This window comes from Pungitius pungitius, chromosome 20, assembly GCF_949316345.1.
Source record: "Pungitius pungitius chromosome 20, fPunPun2.1, whole genome shotgun sequence".
NCBI classification, from domain to species: Eukaryota; Metazoa; Chordata; class Actinopteri; order Perciformes; family Gasterosteidae; genus Pungitius; species Pungitius pungitius.
Genome location: NC_084919.1, coordinates 1,050,765 through 1,076,846, shown reverse-complemented (window position 1 = coordinate 1,076,846; position 26,082 = coordinate 1,050,765). Strand labels below are relative to the sequence as shown.

The following is a 26,082-nucleotide window of genomic DNA, read 5'->3' as shown; positions in this document are numbered from 1 at the left end:
GCTACACTTTCCAAGCAGATCCTGATGAAGCAGCTGAGCATCTGCCTGGCTGAGAAGCACCATCAAAGACACTTTAACAGCGACGAAGTTTTAGCAATTTGTAACACGGCGAATGCAAATGGTGCCGGCGTCACGTTTCACACGGCTCTCGCGCCGCTGCAACACGTCTGGGCTCTTTGGTTTTTAATGAGCTGCCGCTGCACAGAAGTCGGTGGAAAATAACAGATTGGAACGACAGCTCCGGGTTCACGTTCGCTCGAACCCGGAGGGCCGCTTCTGGTCTGTGGCTGAGACGTGAATGGACCCCCGGCTGGGAATGGAGAGTGGTTATTGAGACCCAACCACCTCTTTATTTCTTCAGTTTATTCTTTATTCCGTTCTGCAGCTTCCTTCAGACTGCAGAGAGCGGAACGGAAATCAAGGAGTTCTTTGCTTTTTATTTTACTCGTGTTTCCTTTCAGCAGAGTTCACCTGATGCCGGAACCACGAGCCAAAACAAGCCACTGCAGGTCGAAGGTCAGAGGTCACTGAGCGCCTATTCAAACGACTCCTTCGTGATGACCATGTATTTCTGATTTGGACATTTCAGGTGGCCACACGTTCTAAAGTGCATCCGGAACACAAGATGTCTCAAACTAAGGAGCTAAATAACCAGAAGAGACTTTCAGTCATAGGAATAAAATCTGTGAATCCAAGCACCAAATGTTTCGTCCTTTCGAAAACTTCAGTCCAGTAGTTTCAGGTAATTTCAGGTAATAATAATTCTGTTTGTTGAAGTTTTAAGAAAATATCTGACACACTTATTGACACAAACTGGATATTTCTAGAATTCTTTGCTTAAATTCTCAAATCCTCGGATACGCTCCAAAAAACGGTATTACAGAAAATTGCTAAAGCTGTGTTATTAATATCTTAATATAAAGACAGAACGATATTGATTCTGTTTGATGATATTCTGTAAATCAGGATTATAAAAAGAATGTTCATCATTTAGGTTGTTCAAAGCGTCTCCTTGATCTGCTGTTGCTTGGATTGAAATAATAAATATCAAGTTATTTCCACACTGTTGCTCTTAGAAAAAAGAGGAAAGTAAATTCACATCTCAGGAAATGAGCTGCGCGCTTTATTTCTAAAACTAAACAACAATAAAACATTCCCAGTGTGGTCTGTGAAATAAATCCTCTTTTCATTCACCTCAAGTCACAGAGCCAGGAATAAAGTTCCAATTATTCACGCAGAACCGCATCAGAACTGCATTAAAAACTGCACCAGAACCGCATCAGAACCGCATTAAAAACTGCATCAGAACCGCATTAAAAACTGCATCAGAACCGCATTAAAAACCGCATCAGAACCGCATCAGAACCGCATCAGAACCGCATTAAAAACTGCATCAGAACCGCATTAAAAACCGCATCAGAACCGCATTAAAAACTGCATCAGAACTGCATCAGAACCGCATCAGGAGCTTGGGGGAAACGGTGGAACTTTCTTCTTGGTGGTCTTTGTGGCTGTAGGTTCATGTTACATTTATGACATTTATATTTAGGAACTTTTTTTTAATCAAGCACCTGAAGGCAAAATAAAGAGCAGGAACACGACGGCTGTCAGATTCACGCTGTTCCTGTTTATGTAGAATATTTCATAAAATATTATAGAATCTTTGTTTTTTTTTTTATGTTGTCGCTCATTTATTTTAGATTTTTTTATTCCTTTTTTTTTTAAAATCAAATCATTCTTGGCATCGTGTTTTTGTAGGTTCCCCAGAAATGCTGCTTCCTACCACTAATAATACAAATAAATGTATTTTCTCACGTGTTTTGTATCCTGCTTGTAGACAATAAAGTTTACAAGTCGTACTCCACGTCCAAGTGTTCTTTTCTAAAGACTCAAACTAATTAATTAGATTTCTATCACTTATGTTCCTTAGACACTGACAATAAACGCTCCTTGTATAAAATAAAATGTTTGAACAGAGGATGCCAACTTAATGAAAAGGTGCCACTGAGTCACTAACGAGTCACTTTACAGGGTCTCACAGGAGGAGCTTATATATATATATATATATATATATATATATATATATATATATATATATATATATATATATATATATATATATATATCACTGGGTACCATCAGATATTATGGAGTAACAAGCCAACAAATCATTTGTGACTTTGATAATGGAACATGAGCATAAACACAACCCAAAGGTGTCATAAGGTCACGAGCAGCAGCTCACTGAAGGAATGTGGAATAATGAATATTAAAGTGAGGGAGACAAAGAGCTTGATGAGAACACTGCGACGTATATGAAAACATGTCAGAGCGTAATGCGATGACATCTGGACACTAGATTGCTCCTGAAGCACACGACGTCCCTGGCATCGCAGACACGCTGCTATTTATAATAAAACAGCCGACTGTCAACGCGCACGCAGACTGACACGCTGCGTGCGCGCCAGAGGTGACCGGAGACTAGAATGCGCAGCAGAAAGGCGCAAAACAGCGCGACGCACAGAGCGGAGACCGCGTCACAGCAAGAAGGAAAGAAAAGGGAAACACGTACTGGAATGGCGAAGATGGAGAGTCCGCTGCCTCTGTCTCTTCTTCCTCCTCTCCTCTTCCTCTCTGCCGGAAAGTCTGCAGCCTCCTTCCCTCCCTCTCTCTCTCTCCCTCTCTCTCTCTCTCTCTCTCTCTCTCTCTCTCTCTTTTGTCGCCGTGCCTCCACTGGATGGAGGCGGTGGGAGGAGGAAGAGGAGGAGGAAGGGGGAGGGCAGACAGACAGGAGGGAGAGGAGGAGGATGATGGTGGGATGATGAGATGGTGGAGGGAGAATCAGACACTGCAGCAGTAGAAGAGGGAGAACCTCACCCTCTCTCCCCCCCCCCTCTCTCTCTCTCCTTACTTCCTCCTCTTCCTTTCCCCTCGTTTATTTATTTATTTATTATTGCTCACGTTCGCGCACGCAAATCCCGGCGACGCGCCCGACAGAGAGCCAGCTGCAGGGTGCGCGCATGCACGCTCTCCAAGGAGGGCAATGCATTTATTCTCTCTCTCTCTCTCTCTCTCTCTCTCATCCTCTGTGCCTCTTTCTGAATTAATTCCAATCTGTGTGTGTGTGTGTGTGTGTGTGTGTGTGTGTGTGTATGTGTGTGTCGGCCCTGCAGTCAGTCTCTGGGTGTTGTTTTGATTTTCCACCCCGCCGACCAGATCTCTCACACACACACACACACACACACACACACAGACACACACACACACACACACACACACACACAGACAAAAGTCTCTACAGGCATTGAAATGCATCAGTGTGTAATTTTCTTTGTTCGGCTGCGTGTAACAAAGCAGTCAGACTCTAATTTGGACTGTAACTTTATTATCATCATTCCCGTGTGTTAGGAGGCCCATAAGTACATTTTCATCTTTACTTCGTTAAGGAAACCCCTCCCGTGTGTCTGTTCAGTGTCTGCAGCAAACTCCGGTTCTGCAGAGCAAAGCGGATGAGAAAGTGCATTAAAGCTGCATTCTGTGTAGTGACCAGCAGGGGGCGACTCCTCTGCTCCCATAGACGTCTATGAGGAAATGACTCTACTTCTGTGTAGTGACCAGCAGGGGGCGACTCCTCTGCTCCCATAGACGTCTATGAGGAAATGACTCTACTTCTGTGTAGTGACCAGCAGGGGGCGACTCCTCTGCTCCCATAGACGTCTATGAGGAAATGACTCTACTTCTGTGTAGTGACCAGCAGGGGGCGACTCCTCTGCTCCCATAGACGTCTATGAGGAAATGACTCTACTTCTGTGTAGTGACCAGCAGGGGGCGACTCCTCTGTTCCCATAGACGTCTATGAGGAAATGACTCTACTTCTGTGTAGTGACCAGCAGGGGGCGACTCCTCTGCTCCCATAGACGTCTATGAGGAAATTACTCTACTTCTGTGTAGTGACCAGCAGGGGGCACCTCCTCTGCTCCCATAGACGTCTATGAGGAAATGACTCTACTTCTGTGTAGTGACCAGCAGGGGGCGACTCCTCTGCTCCCATAGACGTCTATGAGGAAATGACTCTACTTCTGTGTAGTGACCAGCAGGGGGCGACTCCTCTGCTCCCATAGACGTCTATGAGGAAATGACTCTACTTCTGTGTAGTGACCAGCAGGGGGCGACTCCTCTGCTCCCATAGACGTCTATGAGGAAATGACTCTACTTCTGTGTAGTGACCAGCAGGGGGCGACTCCTCTGTTCCCATAGACGTCTATGAGGAAATGACTCTACTTCTGTGTAGTGACCAGCAGGGGGCGACTCCTCTGCTCCCATAGACGTCTATGAGGAAATTACTCTACTTCTGTGTAGTGACCAGCAGGGGGCACCTCCTCTGCTCCCATAGACGTCTATGAGGAAATGATGGTCTCTCTACAGTAATTGTCTCACACTCACTCTGCACTTGTGAATAAATAGTTCATTGAATAATGAATACTGGGCGTTAATGGGCTTTAAATAAACTTTCAGTGACTTACTTTCTTTGGTTCAGTGGTTTCTGGTCTGAAGGTGCAGATGTGGTCAACAAAGGTGAAGAGGAAAACGATGGCTGCACAGAAAAGATTGAGTTTTCTCACACCTGAATGATTGACAGGTTCATTACAAAGGACCATAGCGGGAACATTACAAATCGTTTCCCTCACCCACTCCTTCCTCCTTCCCCCCCATCTGGTCTCTATTTCCCTCCCCTTTCCCCTTTTTCACCTCTTTTCCATCATATTTTAACCCTCCATCCATCTTTTGTCTTCTTCATTTTGTCCTCCACCTTCCTCCTTCCCTTTCCTCTTCATCCTCCTTCCAGCCCTCCTGCCGTGTCCCTCTTCCTCTCTTCTTCTTCTCTCCGTCTCTCTCACGGCCGACGGGAGTGATCCGGGGACACGGAGACAGCGAGGGAGAGAGAGGTAGAGCAGGGTGACCTAGTTAGGGTCACGCTTCAATAAAACATAGCCAGTGAGACAAGAACCATAGGTCTCTCTCTCTCTCTCTCTCTCTCTCTCTCTCTCTCAGAGTTCAGTCAGAGATTCAAGCCTAAAACCCCACAAATCCATATTTCGCTCAGTCAGTTTGAGCAACAAGTAAAAGTAAAGTTTGACTGATTAAAGTCGTCACGTTATTTTCAAAGAGTTTTATTCGAAAATGCATCACCAAAAAAAGTGTGATTGCTGTGAGGAAGAATCCTACAGATTTAAAGCAGTGTCCCGCGTGTTGAGGTCAAACTGGGGACATGAACCTCATTTATGTCCTCGTGTCTTTTCGAGCACTTCCACTTCAATGTGTTGAAGAAATTCTTCCGTAGAAACAAAGATGAATTATTATTTATGACCTCGTTCCGGTGCTGTCCTCGGCCTCCCATGTCTTTTGTAGTACATTTTACTATTTTACATCAGCTTGTATTTGGAGTTTAGACAAAGTTTGAAAGGATTTGCAGAGTTGAACCGGGGCTTTAGTTCATCTGTACAGCACCTTTTCAATCGAGAAAAAGAAAAACACGGTTTTATAAAACCTCTCTCCTCTCTGCACGGAGTCATGTGACACCAAGCTGCTGGTGGAAACGGCCTCAGACGTGTTCCGAATGTCCTGAGACACACAGGTTTGTCATGGGATCAGTGAGGTGACCTCGCCCTCCTTCACTGGGATCACAGAAACCCAACGTTCAAGCCTCTGCAAGCCCGTTTTGGTCTGAGCCCATTGACACCTTCTCACACACACACACACACACACACACACACACGCAAATCCGCCTACCAACCTGAGCTGGTTAGTCAGATTTCAGTCGTTCCTACCAGATTGGATCTGAACCAACAGACACGCGATGTCGACTTCTCTGGATGAGACCCCCCTCCCCCTGCCCCCCTCCCTCCCTCTATAGGTCTGCAGTGTGTAGGTGTGCAGCAGTGTGTAATAGGTTTTTCAGTGCAGCTCTGCAGCCCGGAGCCTCCACCGGGCTCAGTGGGAGAAAGTCAATTACAGCGGGGCTGAGCCTGGCCTGCAGGGGGGCGTATGGAAGGCAGATAAGACGCGCAAAGATGGCTGCCGTCGAGCGCCTTCCCCTCGGCTGCATGCATGGGCGGCGAGCTGCTGCACTTTGCCCTCCTGCAACCCTCCAGACGCAGAGCCAGGAAAGCTGCAGCAGAGAAACAGAAGCACAGCAGATAATGTCACATTTAGTTTATTCCGATATGCAACTTTCTATTGATTCTTTTCTCTTTTTTTATTTAAAAGCTCAGTAACTTTCTCAGGTTGTTGGAGAATTCTCTAAAATATAGTTTTGTCAGTTGTTGTGTGTGTGTGTGTGTGTGTGTGTGTGTGTGTGTGTGTGTGTGTGTGTGTGTGTGTGTGTGTGTGTGTGTGTTGTAAATCCTCGGCTTAGACGGCAGGCAAGCGACAGTGAACCAGAGGCTTTGTTGTTGTTATTGTTGATGTCTACACACAGACACACACACACAAATCCAAACACACATAGATTGGACAGGCTTTCAGCTGGTCTGTTTGTGTGGTCTCGCTGCAGAGAAAGCAGCGGAAGCGACTTTAGCCAGACGTGTGTGTGTGTGTGTGTGTGTGTGTGTGTGTTTGTGTGTGTGTGTGTGATCTCATACTTCTATATTTATGAGGACTGATTTGGGGTTTATGCCTTCAACCTGCACTAACCGATGGGTCCAATATTATTCTATAATTCTCTATCTTGTAGCTCTGTTTTTGGTCTCCACCAGTAAGCAACACATCTCGTTTGGGGTTATAAAAAAGATGATGTTTTCTTTAAATATGTAACTCCAGCTACAGATTCAGCTCAGCTAAAAACAACCCAACATTTGGTTTCACCAACTCTGCCTTAAGAATCATAAAGTTACAAATAAACCCCACAAAGATGCAAAACACTCACCTGGGAATATAAAAAGAACTGGCAGCACTTCTTCAGACGCAGATCAGCATCCAACAGCCTGTGTGAGGTACACTGTTAAACAACATTTATTGAGATTCCTTTCAGCAAAATGCTAATAAGTGAGTTTGAGTTCTCAAAAACCGTGGCGCAGTGTTTATATCTCTGGCTTTTATTGTGAAAGGTAAGGAAAGAATCAGGGGGTCTGGGAGGATCAATAAAGTTTCAGTTATCCTCAACGTAATCGGTTTATGCTTTTGTTCTCAGTACAGAAGCTCGATAGAAATTCACTGGATTTCTGGGAAAAACACCTTAAATTCTGTGTGAAAACAGCTGTGACAAAAACATCAGTTGAAAGTAAACAAATGTGAATTAATCGTGAGAAAGAACAAGCTCATGGTGCTGAGAGGCCTGTACGCTACGTCAGGTGGTGCTCAGCAGGGAACCACAACCTGGGTCTCACTATAAGTACGGACATGTTGCCCCCCCACTCGTTCCTCCAAAAGGCCGTTTGAGGGGTTAAAGCTATTGTTAGGTTCCATTAAATATTGTTAAGAGGCTAGACGATGCTTTGTGTTAGACGAGGGTCCTCACAAGGACAGAAATACGATAATGTGTGTGTGTGTGTTTGTGGAAGCCTAAAGCTCCTCGATGCACAGGATTAGAAATGTTGTGTTTCAAACAATACCAGCCTCTCTCTCTCTCTCTCTCTCTGCAGAAGCTAATAAGCTCCACTGGTTTCCCTCCTGCAGAGAGCTGATTACAGCGCTATACCTCATATACCGCCGTTCACCTCCCAGTACACCAATATCCTCCCCAATAAGCACCAGTACGCTGGACCCTCCGTGTACCCTGGTGCACCATTACCAGGTGGGTTGGCTTTTATGGTCTCCCACTATAGCTGTGTGTGTCCTTGCATATATTTCGTGGAAAGGAACCCGTGACGCTATCGTACTGTATCGCCTCCTCCTCCGAGCCACTCAGCTCCATTAAAACACATCGACGGGACTCACTGTCGCGCTGAGTGACATGTTCCTTCGTTACCATGGCAACGTGTCCTCATGAAGCCGTTCACATCGCATCTTACCAAAAAAGGTTACCCCACCTTCACCCCACCTGAAATACTTCAGCAAAAGATGGTTGAATATTTTATTTGATTCAGTCCCCAAAAATACTCCCCGTGAATCTGCTGCAGGAAAAATAGTCCCCACAAAAGAATTTTGACTCCCGTTTTGCAGAAAACCTTTATTTTTCACAGGTTTGCTTCTGCAGACATGAGCAAAGAGCGACAGGAGGGAAACAGAAATATACGGCCGGCCTTATCCTTCTGCAATCACCTATATTTATCTTTTTCCAGGCAGATAATTAGCAGGAGTGTGACGTTGCTATAGCACCACCAGAACCCTCCTGCACACCAAGTAGGTAACTTCAGTTTGCATGGCAACACTAAAACAAGTTATTCTCACTTTTCACGCTGCTTTATTTCACTTGTGATATTGTTCTTTCCCACTGACCTTTTTCTTGTTCAGTTGAAATTAATATTTTTGGATTATTTACCTGATCTGCAATGGTTTATCATTGTTATTGTGCTACAATCCGCACAAACCCCAAATCACACAATCACATATTCTTATGTATATTTAGTCAATCAGTTTACTCACTCTCTCATATTGTCACATGACCAAACTCTACTTGTGTGTTTCCTAATTTGGCGGATTACACGAGTGTGTGTGTGTGTGTGTGTGTGTGTGTGTGTGTGTGTGTGTGTGTGTTCTGGGACAGACTGTGGACATCCCGGGTGTCTCACCTGCTTGATATTCTGGTCCTGACTCTCTCACACACTGACGGTGTCGGGACGGACCGATAGAAGAAAAGCTTCCTCTTTCCTTTGTCCTTTCCTTTCCTTTCATCTTCCCTCCTTTCCTTTGGTCCTCAACATCAGGAAACATCTGATTCTTTAGTTACCATCTGTACGCTTTGAAAACTTGGACGAAAACATTCTCATTGTTGTAATAACGGCGTGTGTGTGTCTGTGTGTGTTGCAGTGATGTCCTCTCTGTAGGTTATTCAGCTGCCAAACACACACACACACACACACACACACACACACATCCCAATCTCCTGCAAACACAGAGTGTGTTTCTCACACTGCAGTGCATCCTGGGTAAAGTAAACACAAACTCCGTCTTTCTCCTCTTTCTCGTGTCATCAATGTTTGTCATGTTTTCTTCCCTTGATCCTATGTTCCTTGTTTCCTCCTCTCCTCTTCACTCATTTCTGTCCTTTCCTCCAGTTTCTTCCTTTCCTCTCCTCATCCTCCTGTTCCGTGTTTCCTCCTCTCATCCTTCCCCTCACTCTGTGCTCCTGCCTCCTCCTCGTAAACTCCTCTTCTTCTTCTTCTCCTCTTCCTCCAGAAAGGAAGTTTCACCCTGTGGTTTCTCTGGGTTGGTGCCTCAGGCATGAACATCTCCTCCTCACAGCCCCTCCCTGCATGTTTGAGTGATAACGTTATTGAGGCCTGTCATGTTGCGGTGGGCCCTGCGTTCGATGCTCAGATGGAGGGGGGGGGGGGTGAATGGGGGGGGGGTTCGGGAGTCGTGTGCGTGTGAATTATTAATCGGCCTTTGAAATGCAAACAGCAGTCGAGGCGAAGGAGCCGCCGCGCTATGTAGGTCACTTCCTATCTCCTGGAGGAGAGCGAGGGGGCGTGTCCAAGACACGAGCCGCCAATCAGAGGCCGGTGCCATCGCCGCCAACAGGAAGAGGGAAGCTTTTTAAGTGGTAACTTCAGGTCAAAGTCTAATTTCTCTGTTATTATTGTCTGTTTGTGACGTCACTGACTCTTCTGTCTAATAAAGATAAAATAATCACTGGGCTTTACTTTAAGTTTATTTTATGTCTATTATTTATTCATTTATTTCTACTACCTGTTCACACCTTTTTGAGTCATGCTATACATACATTCGCTCTGTTGTCGCCGTGGAAACAGGCCTCATGTCACTCACACACACACACGTCTACACACACGTCTACACACACACACACACACACGTCTACACACACGTCTACACACACACACACACACACACACGTCTACACACACGTCTACACACACACACACACACACACACACACACACACACACTCTCACACACACACACTTACTTACTTTCTGCTACTGTTACTATGTGTTAAATGTTCTGCCTTTTACTCGCCTACATTTATGTGTTATTACTACTTTGCAGGTTTAAAGTTTGACTATTAGACACATAGACATTATATTGTATTATGAATAATATTTGCATATATTTTGGGTATAATCCCTCTCAATCATAGTTCTGTAAACTAGTGCGCTGTGATTTGTTGATGTCTCACTTAATCCTGAACCAGGAAGTGGTAGAAATACACAATTGGTCAAACAAAAACAGGTGTTTTGTTCATTTATTTGTCCTGTAACTACTTTAATCATTTTGATCCAAACCATAAAAAATGTATTTCCTGTGAAAAAACTATATTCATGTAACGAGCTGAAATTCCAAAGCGTTGATGAGCTTCAGGACGAAGAAGCACAAAGGAGCGCACAACGGACCCAAAAAGGCATGAAATGTGCAGCGGCTCCCCAGAGGATGAACCTTAATCATTTTTACCCTTTAAACTCTTCTCTGGAGACTAAGTTTCCATCTGAATTCAGCAGCAACAGGGGGAGAATTACCATAAAAATGAATTGGCGGCGTTTGTGCTCCCCAGAGGATGAACCCATGGTGCCCCTTCCTCTGGTGGCGCCTCCAGGACAGACTCTAAAAATAGCTTTGCGCCTATCTACCTCGTCTTCAGGCGGCGGGTCTCTCTGCAGGTTCTTCTCGGGGGGGGGGAGGTGGGGAGGGGGTTCAGGCTGATTCTGCATAAAGAATGAGGAGGAGATTCGGAGCTGAATTAAGAGCCGAGGAGCCGAAGGAGAGCAGCTGAGTCTGCAGGAGGCTGATTAACATTTAATGCAGCTGAGAGACGGAGCTGTCTGCCCATCCGGAGGAGAACCAGGAGAAACAATATCGCAGCACCCACACGTCTGATTAGGATTACCAGCATAAAGCATCGAAGCCCCTTGGAAGTGTTTCTGCATAATTAAAACGCTCGCTCAGCGGTGCAACGCATCGTAAAGCGTTCGGATCGGACCGGATCCAACTTTTAGATCCCTGATAGTTCCTGATGATCACTGATGATCCGTATTGGAAGATGTAGATCTCTTTGTAATTTGGTTACTGCAGCTGCATCCAAACCAGTTTCATATTTGTTTTTGCAACCGTCCCCTCAAATCTTAAACCAAAAAGAAATTCATTTCCTCATAGACGTCTATGGGAGCAGAGGAGTCGCCCCCTGCTGGTCACTACACAGAAGTAGAGTCATTTCCTCATAGACGTCTATGGGAGCAGAGGAGTCGCCCCCTGCTGGTCACTACACAGAAGTAGAGTCATTTCCTCATAGACGTCTATGGGAGCAGAGGAGTCGCCCCCTGCTGGTCACTACACAGAAGTAGAGTCATTTCCTCATAGACGTCTATGGGAGCAGAGGAGTCGCCCCCTGCTGGTCACTACACAGAAGTAGAGTCATTTCCTCATAGACGTCTATGGGAGCAGAGGAGTCGCCCCCTGCTGGTCACTACACAGAAGTAGAGTCATTTCCTCATAGACGTCTATGGGACAGAGGAGTCGCCCCCTGCTGGTCACTACACAGAAGTAGAGTCATTTCCTCATAGACGTCTATGGGAGCAGAGGAGTCGCCCCCTGCTGGTCACTACACAGAAGTAGAGTCATTTCCTCATAGACGTCTATGGGAGCAGAGGAGTCGCCCCCTGCTGGTCACTACACAGAAGTAGAGTCATTTCCTCATAGACGTCTATGGGAGCAGAGGAGTCGCCCCCTGCTGGTCACTACACAGAAGTAGAGTCATTTCCTCATAGACGTCTATGGGAGCAGAGGAGTCGCCCCCTGCTGGTCACTACACAGAAGTAGAGTCATTTCCTCATAGACGTCTATGGGACAGAGGAGTCGCCCCCTGCTGGTCACTACACAGAAGTAGAGTCATTTCCTCATAGACGTCTATGGGAGCAGAGGAGTCGCCCCCTGCTGGTCACTACACAGAAGTAGAGTCATTTCCTCATAGACGTCTATGGGAGCAGAGGAGTCGCCCCCTGCTGGTCACTACACAGAAGTAGAGTCATTTCCTCATAGACGTCTATGGGAGCAGAGGAGTCGCCCCCTGCTGGTCACTACACAGAAGTAGAGTCATTTCCTCATAGACGTCTATGGGAGCAGAGGAGTCGCCCCCTGCTGGTCACTACACAGAAGTAGAGTCATTTCCTCATAGACGTCTATGGGAGCAGAGGAGTCGCCCCCTGCTGGTCACTACACAGAAGTAGAGTCATTTCCTCATAGACGTCTATGGGACAGAGGAGTCGCCCCCTGCTGGTCACTACACAGAAGTAGAGTCATTTCCTCATAGACGTCTATGGGAGCAGAGGAGTCGCCCCCTGCTGGTCACTACACAGAAGTAGAGTCATTTCCTCATAGACGTCTATGGGAGCAGAGGAGTCGCCCCCTGCTGGTCACTACACAGAAGTAGAGTCATTTCCTCATAGACGTCTATGGGAGCAGAGGAGTCGCCCCCTGCTGGTCACTACACAGAAGTAGAGTCATTTCCTCATAGACGTCTATGGGAGCAGAGGAGTCGCCCCCTGCTGGTCACTACACAGAAGTAGAGTCATTTCCTCATAGACGTCTATGGGACAGAGGAGTCGCCCCCTGCTGGTCACTACACAGAAGTAGAGTCATTTCCTCATAGACGTCTATGGGAGCAGAGGAGTCGCCCCCTGCTGGTCACTACACAGAAGTAGAGTCATTTCCTCATAGACGTCTATGGGAGCAGAGGAGTCGCCCCCTGCTGGTTTCACTTACTTACTTGAAGACGAGAGAAGCTGCTGAACGTGTCTCAGGATGTTGACTCGTGTGCTCGCTGTTCTCTCGGGGCGCCCCTCGCTCAGCACCCCGAGCACGCCCCATCCCTCGCCACAACCACTTTCAGAGTCGCTGAAGCCCAACCCACGGCGCCTGCCAGCGTCTCCCTTCCCTCGTGGCCTTGAATGCAGCGCGGATGGCAAACAGAAGCCAGTGGGAGGATTCTGAGGAGCTTTCACACAGAAACCAAAGGTCTCTCAGAGAGCAGATCTAAAACCGCGGGTATTTCTCGTCTCTGAGCCGGTTACGACTCGCCCACGGAATAATAACCCCTCCTATTAACAGCGGACTGATTCACAAAGGACCCCCCCCCCCCCCCCCCCGAAGCAAACCATGTGAAACACTTGATGGGAGCCAGATACGAGTGAAGAAATGAGCCAAAAAGCCTGCTAATTTATGTAGAAATATGCAGATGCCGGTTGGCCCGTGGCGGCTCTCAGCGGGCCGCTCGCCGCCGCCTGTAATCAAGAGATGCGGCGGCAGCACGCCGCTCGCTGCCCGTCATTCCGCTTCCTCAAAAAGAAAAGAAAGGGGGGGCGCAGATGTTCTTTCTCGGATGCGATGCTGGTGGGCGTCGCATGGCGCCGCGCGGCCGCCAACGGCCCGGACGCGTGGACCGAGGCGCCGAGCGTTGTGGGAGTCAGGCCCCCGGCCTCAGCGCCGGCGGGCAGCTCAAAACTCCTCGAAGGTCACACGGCTCTGGACTGAAGGTTAAAGGTCAGACATTCCCTCACACGCCTTTATCACCAAACTGAGTATTAAACCGTGATTGTTATCATTATTCCAATCACAATCCTTTTCGATTACAGCAGTATTTAGAATATGTTTTATCATTATTCAAAGTAGTTTGTGACACAATAAAGATTCATCTTTTCTTACGCTGTTCAGCACACGTGACCTGGTCATGTGATGCCTCTCTGACTCATATTTCATTGTTTCTCCTCCATCAGCCTCCATCCTTCCTGCTTCGGTTCCCTCCACCACCTCCTTCATCCTCTCATCAGCGCGCACAGCGGGCCGCAGAGCCACCCGCAGACTCTACCCACAATTCACCTCTTCCCCGTAATGAGGATCGGTGCAGAGTTCATACACCGAGCGCAGCAATTAAAAGGGAAGTGTGTGAGTCCGTTTGGGTGGAGGAGGTGGAGGAGGTGGAAGGATTTCGGGTCGATGTCGCAGTCAGCCATTTCCTTTATGATAATCTTTTATTCTCTCCACTCCACTTCCTGTTGAACAAAACACAAGAAACTCATCAACAGTTATGCAACGTGACCTAAATGCACCCAGTTCATATTTAACTTACCTAACTGTACCTGACCCTACATCACACACACACACACACACACACACACAGGCACACAGGCAGACTCCATCTCCTCTGGAGCTCCGGCTGTGTAACGACATCTCACGCTTGGTTAGGACTCTGCTGCATAATTAGAGCTCTGGCAGCTGATGGATGGCACCGAGGTGCCTCCGACCCGCCGACCTTGGCCTCGCTTCAGGGCCCCCGAGGTCTGCAGGGGGCCCAAACGTTTCAGCTGAAGGAAGATCCCCCCCCCGTTTTATTTTAGATGTAATGACACGAGTGAGTCAGCAGAGACTCACAGGACCCTGCTCAGCTGCCATTATTCATGTCACATGACACTGTCGCCTGCCACGTTAAGGCCATGTGAGAGAGACTCCCATTTCATAGTGACGACAAAACGATAGACTTCTATGGGGCCAGAGAAGTCGCCCCCTGCTGGTTAATGGGGAGTAGGGTCATTTCCTCATAGACTTCTATGGGACCAGAGGAGTCGCCCCCTGCTGGTTAATGGGGAGTAGGGTCATTTCCTCATAGACTTCTATGGGACCAGAGGAGTCGCCCCCTGCTGGTTAATGGGGAGTAGGGTCATTTTCTCATAGACTTCTATGGGACCAGAGGAGTCGCCCCCTGCTGGTCAGTGGGGAGTAGAGTCATTTTCTCATAGACTTCTATGGGACCAGAGGAGTCGCCCCCTGCTGGTTAATGGGGAGTAGGGTCATTTTCTCAAAGACTTCTATGGGACCAGAGGAGTCGCCCCCTGCTGGTCAGTGGGGAGTAGAGTCATTTTCTCATAGACTTCTATGGGACCAGAGGAGTCGCCCCCTGCTGGTCAGTGGGGAGTAGGGTCATTTTCTCATAGACTTCTATGGGACCAGAGGAGTCGCCCCCTGCTGGTCAGTGGGGAGTAGGGTCATTTTCTCATAGACTTCTATGGGACCAGAGGAGTCGCCCCCTGCTGGTCAGTGGGGAGTAGGGTCATTTTCTCATAGACTTCTATGGGACGTGGACTATAAATAAACAAACACACAGTCCTCCATTAAATGATTGTTAATGTCGCTCTTTTTAAGGGATTTGTTGGGATAAAATCAATGAGCCCCGTGTTTCCCGCAGTGATCAAACTCAACCAAAACAAACAATAACTTAAAAAACCACAGACACCCCGTCCCCTCTTTCCCATAATCAATAGGATCAATAGATCTCCAAAACGAGTGCTACTTTCTGACTGTTTTTGATTTAGTTGATTTCGTCTTCGTGGAGAGAAGCTGTGATTGGCCGCGGGGAGAGAGAGCACGGATTGATCCGTGGGTCTTCTGGTTCGAGACGCACATCGAGATAACGAAGCCCCCGATGACGGGAAACCGCCAGGCCGCCCGATGGCCCCCCCGCCGATGGGTTGGGAGGGGAGGAGTCCAGAGAGGTGGCGAGGCCGCCGACCCCGCCCAGCAACAAGCTCCATCCACCAGACGAGTGGCAGCGCAGCAGATGCAAGGAGGACCTTCTCCTTCAGCCCTAAACTGAGAGGCACAAGATGCAGACTCCACACGGGAAGGAACCCAGAACCTTCTTCTGTGAGCACACAGGCGGAACCACCACACCGGCTCCGTGACAAATATCATGAACAACTCGTGCAAGGAAGGAAGTAGGGGAAGATTTCACTGTTTCATGAGTGTTTTGTTCAATAGTCTGATTTTTAACGAATGAAGAGATCAGTTCCAAAGGTGAAGGTGGTGGTTTCCTAACGAGCACCAGGTGCCCTCTGACCTCTGAGTTAATTGAGACACACAGCAAAGCTGGCGGAGGAGGCGGAGGAGGTGCTTTCAGAGCCAGATGCAGGCAGCTGTCATGGAAACGAGACTCCACTCTGTTCATCCAGATGTGCTCCAGTGGTTTCCCTTTCCAGTGATGAGACACACAGAAAGCAGAACTTTGACCTCTGACCTCGACCTGTGGACCCCGTGGACGGAGGTCACATGCTCGCAGACAGAACGTCCGGGGGCCTCGGCCTGCAGTGACGTCGCCCGCATCCTCCGCCCGCTGTGCCCGAGCGGGGAGGGTGGAGCTCCTCTCCCCCCTCCAGCGGTGGACCGATGCCAGCAGAGGAGGAGGCGCTAACGAGGCTGAGCCAGCGAGGAGGTGAAGCTGCAGCAGGGCGACCTTTGACCTCCGGGAGGCGCTCTATCTCTGTCAGACTGGGCTGCCTCGGGCGGGGTCGCGGTACTCACCCCCCCCCCACGCTCGCCGTAAGGCAGCGGTCGGGGTCATTGAGAGACACCGCAAGCCCTCCGCCCTGCTCATCACCAGCACAGACACCGACCCATCGACCGGGAGAGAGGAGGAGGACAGGGAGGAGGAGGCAGAGGAGAGAGAGGAGGAGAGAAAGCAGGACAAAAAGGAGGAGGGAGAGGAGGACAGGGAGGAGGACAGGGAGGAGGACGGCGTGGAGAGGGGAGGAGGAGGGAGGGAAGGGAGCGAGGGAGGAGGGGGGAGTGTGGAACATCTCTCCTTCTCTCTCGGTTCTGATTAGCCTGAGAAGCCTGAGGGGAGGAGACGAGGAGACGAGAAGGAGGAGAGGACATTAGTTAGGATGCTGGTCTCTGGTTCACACAAGTTTAAAGTTTTAGTTCAAACAAATTAAATTCCATCCGAACCATTAAAGCCTCTCCTCATTGGAAGCTTGTTCCAGTCAGTCGGGTCTCAGGATGACTTGTGGTCCTCATGGAGGAAGTGGAAGGATGACTCCTCACACGCGGCGGTCACCGATGTGGCTCCTCGTCCGCCGGCGGCTCCTCACCACACAGCTCTGAGAGGCGATGTGTCAGAGCTCGTTGTGTAGAGAACATTACAAAAATCAATTGGAGCAACTCCAGCAGGTCTCACTTGGCCTCCGAACTTTTCCTTCTCCAACTTCTCCAAACTGAGATGCACTGGAGGACACGACGGAGGGCGCATGAACTCCTCTGCGTTCTGTCATAGAAATAAAAGTTACTGAGTAGAACTAACGATGTGTGGTACTCCTTCACTACACACACACCATGACGAGAGCTAGAAATACTGTGATAAAGGGCCATAGAAATACTTTCTACTCAGTAGAATTATCATTTCATATATTAAATACTGTTGTATTTATCTCAAAAGAGAGATTTTATATTACTGGGAAGCTTTTGTTTGTGGAGTATTGTGTGTTTAACGGAGAGAACAGCCCCCCCCCCCCCCCCCAGCGTGAGACGGTTTATTTGTATCCAACGTGTCTTTTTCCCCTTTGAGTGAGAATATGTTCATTTGTGAAGTCGTTTGCAGTGATCTTCATTAGAAGGACCACCTGTCCTTTCACTGCAATCAGATCCCTCATCTAGTTTCAGAATAATCTTCCCAAAGCAAAGACGTGATTGGAAGATGGTCTGCTGGACGGTACCACATGGTACGGCCCACCCCATCATCATAATCCTCCTCCTTTAAAAACGTTTCTTCTTCATCTCCTTCAGAAGCTGCTCTCCTCGTTTGTCTCCTTCACTTCATCTCCTCTCTGCTCATCAATAAAAAAAACTGAATTTCAAAGCAGAAACTTTATTTAGAACAGAAAAATCAACATTTAACAGAAGAGAAACTAAGCGAATAAAAGCAGCCGATGGAGCAGAAGAAGAGCAGATGTTCCCTCAGCTCACGGGCGCCTCGGATGCTTAGCCGCTCCGTCTCTGGACAGCCGGTCGGCCTCCTCGTTGCCTCGGTAGCCGGCGTGGCCCGGGATGTGCATCTGGGGGGGGGGGGGGGGGGGGGGTCAACACTTAACATAAAACATTGTCCTCTTTCAATAACCTCGGTGCTTAACGTCACATTGCTATGAATTGTGGGTATAATTCCCACGGCAAACACTGCCGGAATGCCAACTTATGGAAAGCAATGAAAATGTGTCTTGGAGGCTAAACAGTCATTTGGATGGGAGGGGGGGGGGGGGGGGGCAGAGCCTACATTGTCCCTGACGTGCCTCTAGCGCCCCCCTGTGGACACACAATGATTTCTTCAGCTTTGTTATTACTGTGTCGCTGATTCTTAAAATCTAAGAAAATAAAAAAATATACAAAACAAAAGATTTTCACTCAGTATATAAACATCTGTAATATTGAGGGTTTAAGGCTGAAAAATATACACATTTATTCACAAAAGGACAGCAGAGAAACATGAAAACAACGCAGGTTGTTTACCTCAAAAAGGGACTTGTATTGATTTTAAGAAAGTTACTTGTTAATGTGGTGATTTCTTCATTATTATTCTACAGATAATATTTACCCAGACCACCTCCAGCTCCCCGTTCAGCCGGTCCAGCTGCACAAAGTCGTCCTTGTTGGTGATCGGACCGCCGGACTTCAGCCGCCAGCCGTTCAGCTTCCACTTCTTCACCCAGCTGGTCACACCTGCAGCGAGGACAGTGGACACGTCAACGCTCAGCACGAAGTTATCTGGGTACCTAACCCCAAGAACCCCCCCCCCATCCGCCCCTCCCCGTAAGCACCACAGCTCAAACTACTCAACGCAGCACGGACATGTGACTTCTTTTCATCCGCCTTGTGACTTCAAGCCCTGCATATTTGTTGCACAGGATGATCCATTACCTTCAACGCAACTTCCTCCGGAGCAGATCAGGCGTCTGGCTTCGGTAACCGTGGCGATCAGACCACCCCCCCCCCCCCGAGTCCCTCCGGGCAGCTCAGGCCTCACGACTCACCGTTGATGGTGAACTTGCTGTCGGTGTAGAGGACCAACTTCTTGATGTTGTTCTCTTTGGCTTGTTCCAGCGCTTTGCAGGCTGCCTGGTTCACACACACACACACACGCACACACACACACACACACATGAACACACTGCGTCCTCTCCATGACGACTAAACGTTGCCCAAAGAGTCTGCACCTGTACTTCTGCCCGCTGGTTGGTCTGTCGTCCCTGCAGCGGCTCGGCCACATTTCTGCAGGAAAGCGGTGGTGAATGTGACGAATGAACGGGTTGGAATTGGCACTTCTAAGGTGTGTGTGTGTGTGTGTGTGTTTAGGGGGTGTGTTTTCCTCACAGCGGGTGGTCGTGGCCCCAGTACACTCCGATGCCGGCCCGGGCGCCCTTCTGTCCGTTGCCGGAGCAGCAGCCATCGGTGTAGACGACCACGGCATCGCCTGCGCAGAGGCAGGCAGAAGTGAGCTCATGTTTTACATTACAGACACCTTGTGTTCTGACTAGCAGCTACAGTGATCCGTTTGCACTACGTTCTTCTACTAAAGTTGGATGAAAGACCTGATTCAAAGCTCAGTAAAATCCACATTCCGTACCCATGTAGGTGAACCCGTCGGTGCTCGTTGAAGACGAGCTCTCTGCCGGTTTCACTCGTTTGGGTCGGGACTCGGCGTCCTCGTCGGAGTGACACCTCTTCCTACCGATGGGGATGTACTCCAGAGGCTCCGGGCCTCTTCTGGGAAGCAGAGCGGCCGCCGACTCCACGCACTGAGCGGCTGAAGGCGGGAAACAGAGGCCGGTGTACAAATCTACTCAGAAAATGTTGTGGGAGGCTGAACTTCCACATGATGGGAGGCCTTCTCAGCGACCCTGAGACAACAACGCTAAACAGCCAGCGGGTGATGCTGAAATAAAGACATTTAAAAACTACAGCCACTGGAATGTGTTTTCTTTGGGAGGGGTATTTATCCGGAGCAGCTTACCTTTCTTCACCTCTGGAAGTGGAGCGGGATCGAGCCCTCTGAAGAACGCCCAGGCATCTTTCTCAGATGCAAACTTCTTAAAAGAGGCGGCGGGGAATTTGTCCACCTGGCTCTTACATTCATCCCTAAATAAAATAAAAAAAGGGGGAACTATGATCAAAAAGTGAAGAAAGTCGTGCAAGTCTTTCCAGGTGCTGCTGGTTTCTTCATCAGGTGAATACAGAGCTGATTATTTTGGATCTGTAGCGATGCTCCGGATGCTTTTTATACACATTTGTTGGACTAAAACCCTGAATTAGAATGTGCCATTTTTCGGTGTCCTTGTTTGCAGTAGCACAGCATGTTAACAGTCTTTACAAATCGTGGGGAGTATTTTGATCAATGTGTCAATCAGCGATGCTTTCAGGTGCTTGGCACCGCCCACCACACGGTGAGCGTTATGCAGGAAATTCATTATCAGTCAAATAGAAGCTGTCAAACGTGTGCTGCTACAATGACGAATTGAGGGGGTGTCATTTAACTACAACGCACTTCAAAATAATCTTGTATGCGTTGTGCCTTTTGGCCAAGAGGCCAAAGAAGGCGTTAAAACACGAGCTGTCTGAATGGAGTCCACCTCCATGGTGTCCACCTCCTCTCGTCAAAGAGGACACGCACTTTAAAAAAGGATCAGGGGCTTTCGGTGTTCGTACAAACACACGTTCGGGCAGTGCGACGTAAACTGTCTCACCAGGAGGTGTAGACGCCGGGTTTGAATCCCTTCTGCACGGCGTAGAAGAACTTTCCCTTCGCCATGTCGTCGGCGGCGCTGCATGCGGTCCTGCGTAACGATACTGCTCTGAAAAGACCAGTCAGTCTTAGCATCACGACACGGATGTGGGCAACATCGTGACGGTAACTCAAAACACTATAGTATACATTTACCACTGACGTGTCAGCGCGGGTTTTGATATAAAACCCTTAAAGATACGGGACAAGTTCACCGGCGGGGTGTAGGGATGGAAGCCAGCGCTAGCTGGTTAGCTAACGTTAGCTGGTTTGCTTGCTTCAGAGAAAAATAGGCAAATTAAAAAAAGTATTCAGAATAGTTTTAACAACAGTATAACCTCTGCTGCATTCTTCTAAGTTCGGAGTTAAGCGTTTGATTAAAGCGTGGTATGTCTAGCAAGAAGAAAGAAGAAAAGGTCAATAAAGTGATAACTAATGTTGACAACCAGTCACCTGTCGACATAAACTCTCGCGATGTTCTTATCCCTCAGAACGTGAACTCAAACAGTTCTCGCGATACTAAAATGCGACTTCCGTATTGGATTAAACCAACTCTCGCGATGGTCCGGCCTCTTCCTTGGCCGTCGTTGACAGAGGTTAGTCGTGCTACTTTTCAGAGGACTGGCTCTGCTACCCTATAATGTGCTTTAATGTCGTTTTATCTTTACTTAAACCATTCCTAACAATTCTTAATACTCTGATACCTTAGATTGTGCCATTTGTGGCGACGGATGGCTGTTTTATTTGACAAACTTGAGCGTAGTAGAGGAGCTGTGGTGACGGTGTTCTTGTATCGGGGAGTAACGTTCCTTAGCAGGCCGTACATGTGTTCGCTTACTAGTCACGCTCTCTCGGAGAAGGACGTATGCTGTTCATTTAACGCTCTTAAATCTGCTGTTTAATCTTAAATTGGTTACTGGTGTATGATAGTAACGGAACTGTTAAGCTTAAAGGCAGCAGGGGTGAACTGCAGTTATTTAAGCTAGCTAATGCTCCCTCAGCTAGCCGTATCTTATTCAACCTGCAGTTTGTCGTCACCGGCTGAGAGTATAGTTAATATTTTGATTTGTGATCTCACCTCGTAACGCATTTTTTTTTACCGTCTGCTGTACCAATATCGGCTATGCACGCGAGTTATCCCGGTTAGCATTGTGCTGCCGCTTAGCCTAGCTTAAGTACATGCTGCGTTAGCTAGCTCCTCCAGGATTCATGTGCAGAAGGCTAACCGTGTAACGCTGCGTTTCTTTTCTCGCAGAGACAACGGCCATGTTCAGTACCAGCGCCAAAATAGTGAAGCCCAATGGCGAAAAGCCAGACGAGTTTGAGTCTGGGATCTCCCAGGTAAGACCTTTTAATCACGAGTTATCGCCTCTACATCGCACATCTTCAAGCCGAGTGATGGATGCCCACCTACGAACTTTCTGAACTGCAGATTCTTTGATGAAGTATTTTAAAAACCTTGATCAGATTGAGGTGTAGTTTCATATATGCAGCTGAAGAAACTTGTAACTTGGCAGAATTACAACATCGATTGGGGGAAGAAGTCTATAATTGAGATAAATGGGAACATCTGAGTACAGGAATAAGTCCTGTAGATTGAAACTGTTATAAAATCCACTGCTGCTTCTTTTCAGTGGTAGTAAACCAGTGCTGTGTAAAATAAACTTGACTCTTCTCCCTCAGGCTCTACTCGAGCTGGAGATGAACTCCGACCTTAAGGCTCAGCTGAGAGAGCTGAACATCACTGCTGCAAAGGTAGGACCACATGTCTGTTACCCATTGTAAGCACCGTGGTTCCGGTTCTACAAAGCAATCCGACGAGGTCATCCAGCGAGGTCACTCTCCTGGCTCTGTCCTGGTGGCGTTATGGGAGCGCAGCGCTCAGCTGAGACGTACAATCCCGTTCCACAGCGTCGGAGACAAAGCTCTGACCCCGACCTCTGGTCGGTGGGGACGGGCGTCCTGCATATTCCTACATCTTCCCAGAGTCCTTTGGGCCGTGACTGGGGGGCTAAACCATGCAGTGCACATTATTTCATGTTGGGGCATTAAAAGTATTGTTATCTTCTGCATTAATCTAAACTGTGGTCATTTTCTGTAGCTTATTAATCGTAAAATCTGTATGTACACAGAAAACCTGTGGTTGAGGTTGTAGTAAGGTTTTTATTTGTTAACTTTTTTTTTTCCTGTATAGGAAATCGAGGTTGGTGGCAGCAGGAAAGCCATCATCATCTTCGTTCCCGTTCCTCAGCTGAAGTCCTTCCAGAAGATTCAAGTGCGTCTGGTGAGGGAGCTGGAAAAGAAGTTCAGTGGAAAGCACGTCGTCTTCATTGCACAGGTAAGGACTATGATACAGTCTGTTTCAGCTACTGACACCGGGGGGGGGGGGGGGGGGGGTACTAGTGATGTTGGCAGAGTCTCACTGAGCCCACATGTGTGACCTCCCCATGGATTTGCTCACTGGATGCTGAGCTTCTTGATTAGCTGCAAAGTGTTGCCTTTCAGGAAGTCTGAGCCATCTGTCGTTGTGATTGAGTGACATGAAATGAATCTTTAGTGTTTCACCTGTTGTCCCGACGAGGTCATCCAGCGAGGTCACTCTCCTGGCTCTGTCCTGGTGGCGTTATGGGAGCGCAGCGCTCAGCTGAGACGTACAATCCCGTTCCACAGCGTCGGAGACAAAGCTCTGACCCCGGCCTCTGGTCGGTGGAGACGGGCGTCCTGCATATTCCTACATCTTCCCAGAGTCCTTTGGGCTGTGACTGGGGGGCTAAACCATGCAGTGCACATTCTCTCACCTCTCAGGGTTTGACTGATATGACACATTGATGTCAGATATTAATGGTTTGCTAAAGTTTGTCATTTAGTCGTGAACAAAATCAGTTTTCTGTCTCCAACCCTTTCTATATATTTATGAGTTCTTTTCTGTTGAAATGTATTTCATGCAGAAAGAAGCAAGCGGTCTTTGACGCTGTCGAGTAAAGCTAAGAGGAGCATGAATATCAGCAGGTTATATCAGTCTTACCCTGCTGCTTTCGGTTTATGAACTATTTCTGTTTACTGATTATTATAAGTGTTAGTGAATCTGAACGTGTGATTAATAAGGAGTCTGTTGTGTTTCTAGAGGAGAATTCTGCCCAAACCCACCAGGAAAAGCCGCATTAAGAATAAGCAGAAGCGCCCCAGAAGGTGAGTAGTGTCTCACATCACTAATATCCATAAGTGTGTTGGATGGTTGTCACGTTTGTGTTAATACAATTTACATTTAATATTCCTGTCCCTGGTCTTTACACATTCATTAACTGCTCCTGACTGAAAGGAACACTAAAGGTCCCATGGTATCTTATTACAGGGTTATAATAAATATGCAAACCAGCATCATGATAAATAAATTTCATCAAATTAAAAAAATGGCGAATTAACTATTTGATTTGTCGTGTCGTGCGACCAGTTCTTCAATTTGTTGAAGGTGTGAGAATTCACAAAAAAGTCCTATTAAACGCATAGAGCTTCATCTGATGTTTGTTTATCTATTCTTGACCTTTGCTGAAAATGTGTAAAATTGTCACATCCCCCTAAAATTGGGATTAAAGTTAATGATGGACTTAAACGTGTAATAAACTAATAGCAAAGAGTGGCATTGTTGTCCCGACGAGGTCATCCAGCGAGGTCACTCTCCTGGCTCTGTCCTGGTGGCGTTATGGGAGCGCAGCGCTCAGCTGAGACGTACAATCCCGTTCCACAGCGTCGGAGACAAAGCTCTGACCCCGGCCTCCGGTCGGTGGGGACGGGCGTCCTGCATATTCCTACATCTTCCCAGAGTCCTTTGGGCCGTGACTGGGGGGCTAAACCATGCAGTGCACAACACCTGTTTACAGAAGAGTCATCAAGACTCCAAATAAGATCTTTTTTTATATTTATCAGCAGCTTTTACCAAACTATACAGGTTTAGACAATTTGATTTATTTTAACGACAAATAGTTCTCTTAACATTGCGTGAATTGGTCAGATAAGTTGTTAGATTAAATTTGTCAATATTATAGGTGTAGTTGTCAGTCAAACTTCTTAAAACTGGATGTGACCTCTTTAAATACTACATTTTTCCATCAGCAATAAATATGAAATTCCCAAATGTATAAAACGAGCAGTGACATCATATTTTTAAACGTGCAATTGGTGATTAATGTCTTTCACAACATCTCGACTAATGGTCAAACCAGACGCCTGAGCTCGGTTGTGTATTAACGTGCTTTTGATTCTCAGCCGCACGCTGACCTCCGTGCACGACGCCATCTTGGAAGACCTGGTGTTCCCCAGCGAGATCGTTGGAAAGAGGATCCGAGTGAAGATGGACTGCAGCCGGCTCATCAAGGTCCACCTGGACAAGGCTCAGCAGAACAACGTGGAACACAAAGTGAGTCACTTAGCAATTGCATCTGATTTTCATTCTGCATCAGGACATTTTAATCAACTATAAAGCATCTGAAAATAGGGAGAAACTAAAGAAACCAACCCACTGACCGGTTTCGGTCAAACAATAGTTTTCTTCCTGTGGAACCCTAAAACAAAGATTACATTTTTTACGTTTTAATCCCAAATAACAGATTCTGTAAAACGCTCCTCTGAAGCCATGATTGATTCATCGGAGTCATGTGACAATAGTTCTGTTAAACAAACTTCATGCTGCTGAACACAGAAAATATGTCAAAATGTGAAAACTTTCTAGATTTTGGCTCGTGGCGACTTTGGTATGGATGTATTCTGGTGTTTTTAAGATTTATCTAATGGCGTGTGAAGCATTAGCACATGATAAACCCGACGAGGTCATCCAGCGAGGTCACTCTCCTGGCTCTGTCCTGGTGGCGTTATGGGAGCGCAGCGCTCAGCTGAGACGTACAATCCCGTTCCACAGCGTCGGAGACAAAGCTCTGACCCCGGCCTCTGGTCGGTGGAGACGGGCGTCCTGCATATTCCTACATCTTCCCAGAGTCCTTTGGGCCGTGACTGGGGGGCTAAACCATGCAGTGCACAACCTCCGCCTCAAGTCTTTCATTGAGTGTTTAAAATGTTTTCTAGAAAAGGTTTAAGAACCGTTGCTGGATTCAGCCTCTTAAAATGTAAAGGAAATAATTAGAAAAGGTGCTTATTTCTGGTGTGATTTTCATTTTTCTTCATCTTCCAGGTGGAGACGTTCTCTGGTGTCTACAAAAAACTCACAGGCAAAGACGTCGTTTTCGAATTCCCCGAATTCCAGCTCTAAATGCAGACGACAAAATAAATTTGTTTACTGTCACAATGGTTTGTTTCTTTTACTGCATTAATGGGTCATTTTGTGACTTCATACTTCAGTTGGTGTTTTTTGGGACGCAATACTT

At 47.5% G+C, this 26,082-nt stretch overlaps 3 protein-coding genes and 4 non-coding genes across 19 annotated transcripts in view; 5 read left to right on the top strand and 2 right to left on the bottom strand.

Moving 5' to 3' along the window:
• Window positions 1-2,900, bottom strand: part of myt1la (myelin transcription factor 1-like, a) — a 37,631-nt gene extending 34,731 nt beyond the window's left edge. For 2 of the 9 annotated variants that reach the window (XM_037448761.2, XM_037448757.2), the window contains exon 1: window positions 2,573-2,900. The gene's annotated coding sequence lies outside the window, so the exon portion shown is untranslated. The remainder of the gene's footprint in view (window positions 1-2,572) is intronic. The other 7 variants (XM_037448759.2, XM_037448758.2, XM_037448754.2 and 4 more) reach the window with 5 other exon arrangements.
• Window positions 1-26,003, top strand: part of rps7 (ribosomal protein S7) — a 37,993-nt gene extending 11,990 nt beyond the window's left edge. The window contains exons 1-7 of one of the 2 annotated variants that reach the window (XM_037448774.2): window positions 21,259-21,303; window positions 21,963-22,048; window positions 22,391-22,462; window positions 22,902-23,045; window positions 23,832-23,896; window positions 24,971-25,121; window positions 25,890-26,003. In XM_037448774.2, coding sequence (XP_037304671.1) covers window positions 21,974-22,048; window positions 22,391-22,462; window positions 22,902-23,045; window positions 23,832-23,896; window positions 24,971-25,121; window positions 25,890-25,967 — 585 coding nt within the window. In that variant the 5' untranslated portion in view covers window positions 21,259-21,303; window positions 21,963-21,973 and the 3' untranslated portion in view covers window positions 25,968-26,003. Of the gene's footprint in view, window positions 1-21,258; window positions 21,304-21,962; window positions 22,049-22,390; window positions 22,463-22,901; window positions 23,046-23,831; window positions 23,897-24,970; window positions 25,122-25,889 lie in introns of those variants that run through there. The other variant, XM_062559403.1, reaches the window with a different exon arrangement.
• On the bottom strand, window positions 17,784-21,194 carry rnaseh1 (ribonuclease H1). 4 transcript variants are annotated; one of them, XM_037448771.2, is made up of 9 exons: window positions 20,864-21,194; window positions 20,670-20,777; window positions 19,940-20,064; window positions 19,553-19,732; window positions 19,300-19,399; window positions 19,143-19,197; window positions 18,960-19,044; window positions 18,524-18,648; window positions 17,784-17,990 (listed from the first exon to the last, which is right to left on the bottom strand). In XM_037448771.2, exons 2-9 carry the CDS (start codon window positions 20,732-20,734, stop codon window positions 17,898-17,900), a joined length of 828 nt encoding a protein of 275 aa, XP_037304668.2. In that variant the 5' UTR covers window positions 20,735-20,777; window positions 20,864-21,194; the 3' UTR covers window positions 17,784-17,897. The 4 variants fall into 4 exon arrangements, with proteins under 4 accessions (XP_037304668.2, XP_037304669.2, XP_037304670.2 ...); XM_037448772.2 differs by having other exon boundaries at window positions 20,670-20,772; XM_037448773.2 differs by having other exon boundaries at window positions 21,161-21,179.
• Window positions 22,522-22,740, top strand: LOC119195429 (small nucleolar RNA SNORA73 family). Its single transcript, XR_005114216.2, has one exon. It is a non-coding gene; the product is annotated as a small nucleolar RNA SNORA73 family (small nucleolar RNA).
• On the top strand, window positions 23,281-23,499 carry LOC119195434 (small nucleolar RNA SNORA73 family). Its single transcript, XR_005114220.2, has one exon. It is a non-coding gene; the product is annotated as a small nucleolar RNA SNORA73 family (small nucleolar RNA).
• On the top strand, window positions 24,356-24,574 carry LOC119195433 (small nucleolar RNA SNORA73 family). The gene has a single exon (XR_005114219.2). It is a non-coding gene; the product is annotated as a small nucleolar RNA SNORA73 family (small nucleolar RNA).
• Window positions 25,523-25,741, top strand: LOC119195432 (small nucleolar RNA SNORA73 family). Its single transcript, XR_005114218.2, has one exon. It is a non-coding gene; the product is annotated as a small nucleolar RNA SNORA73 family (small nucleolar RNA).
• Window positions 26,004-26,082: the final 79 nt, after the last annotated feature.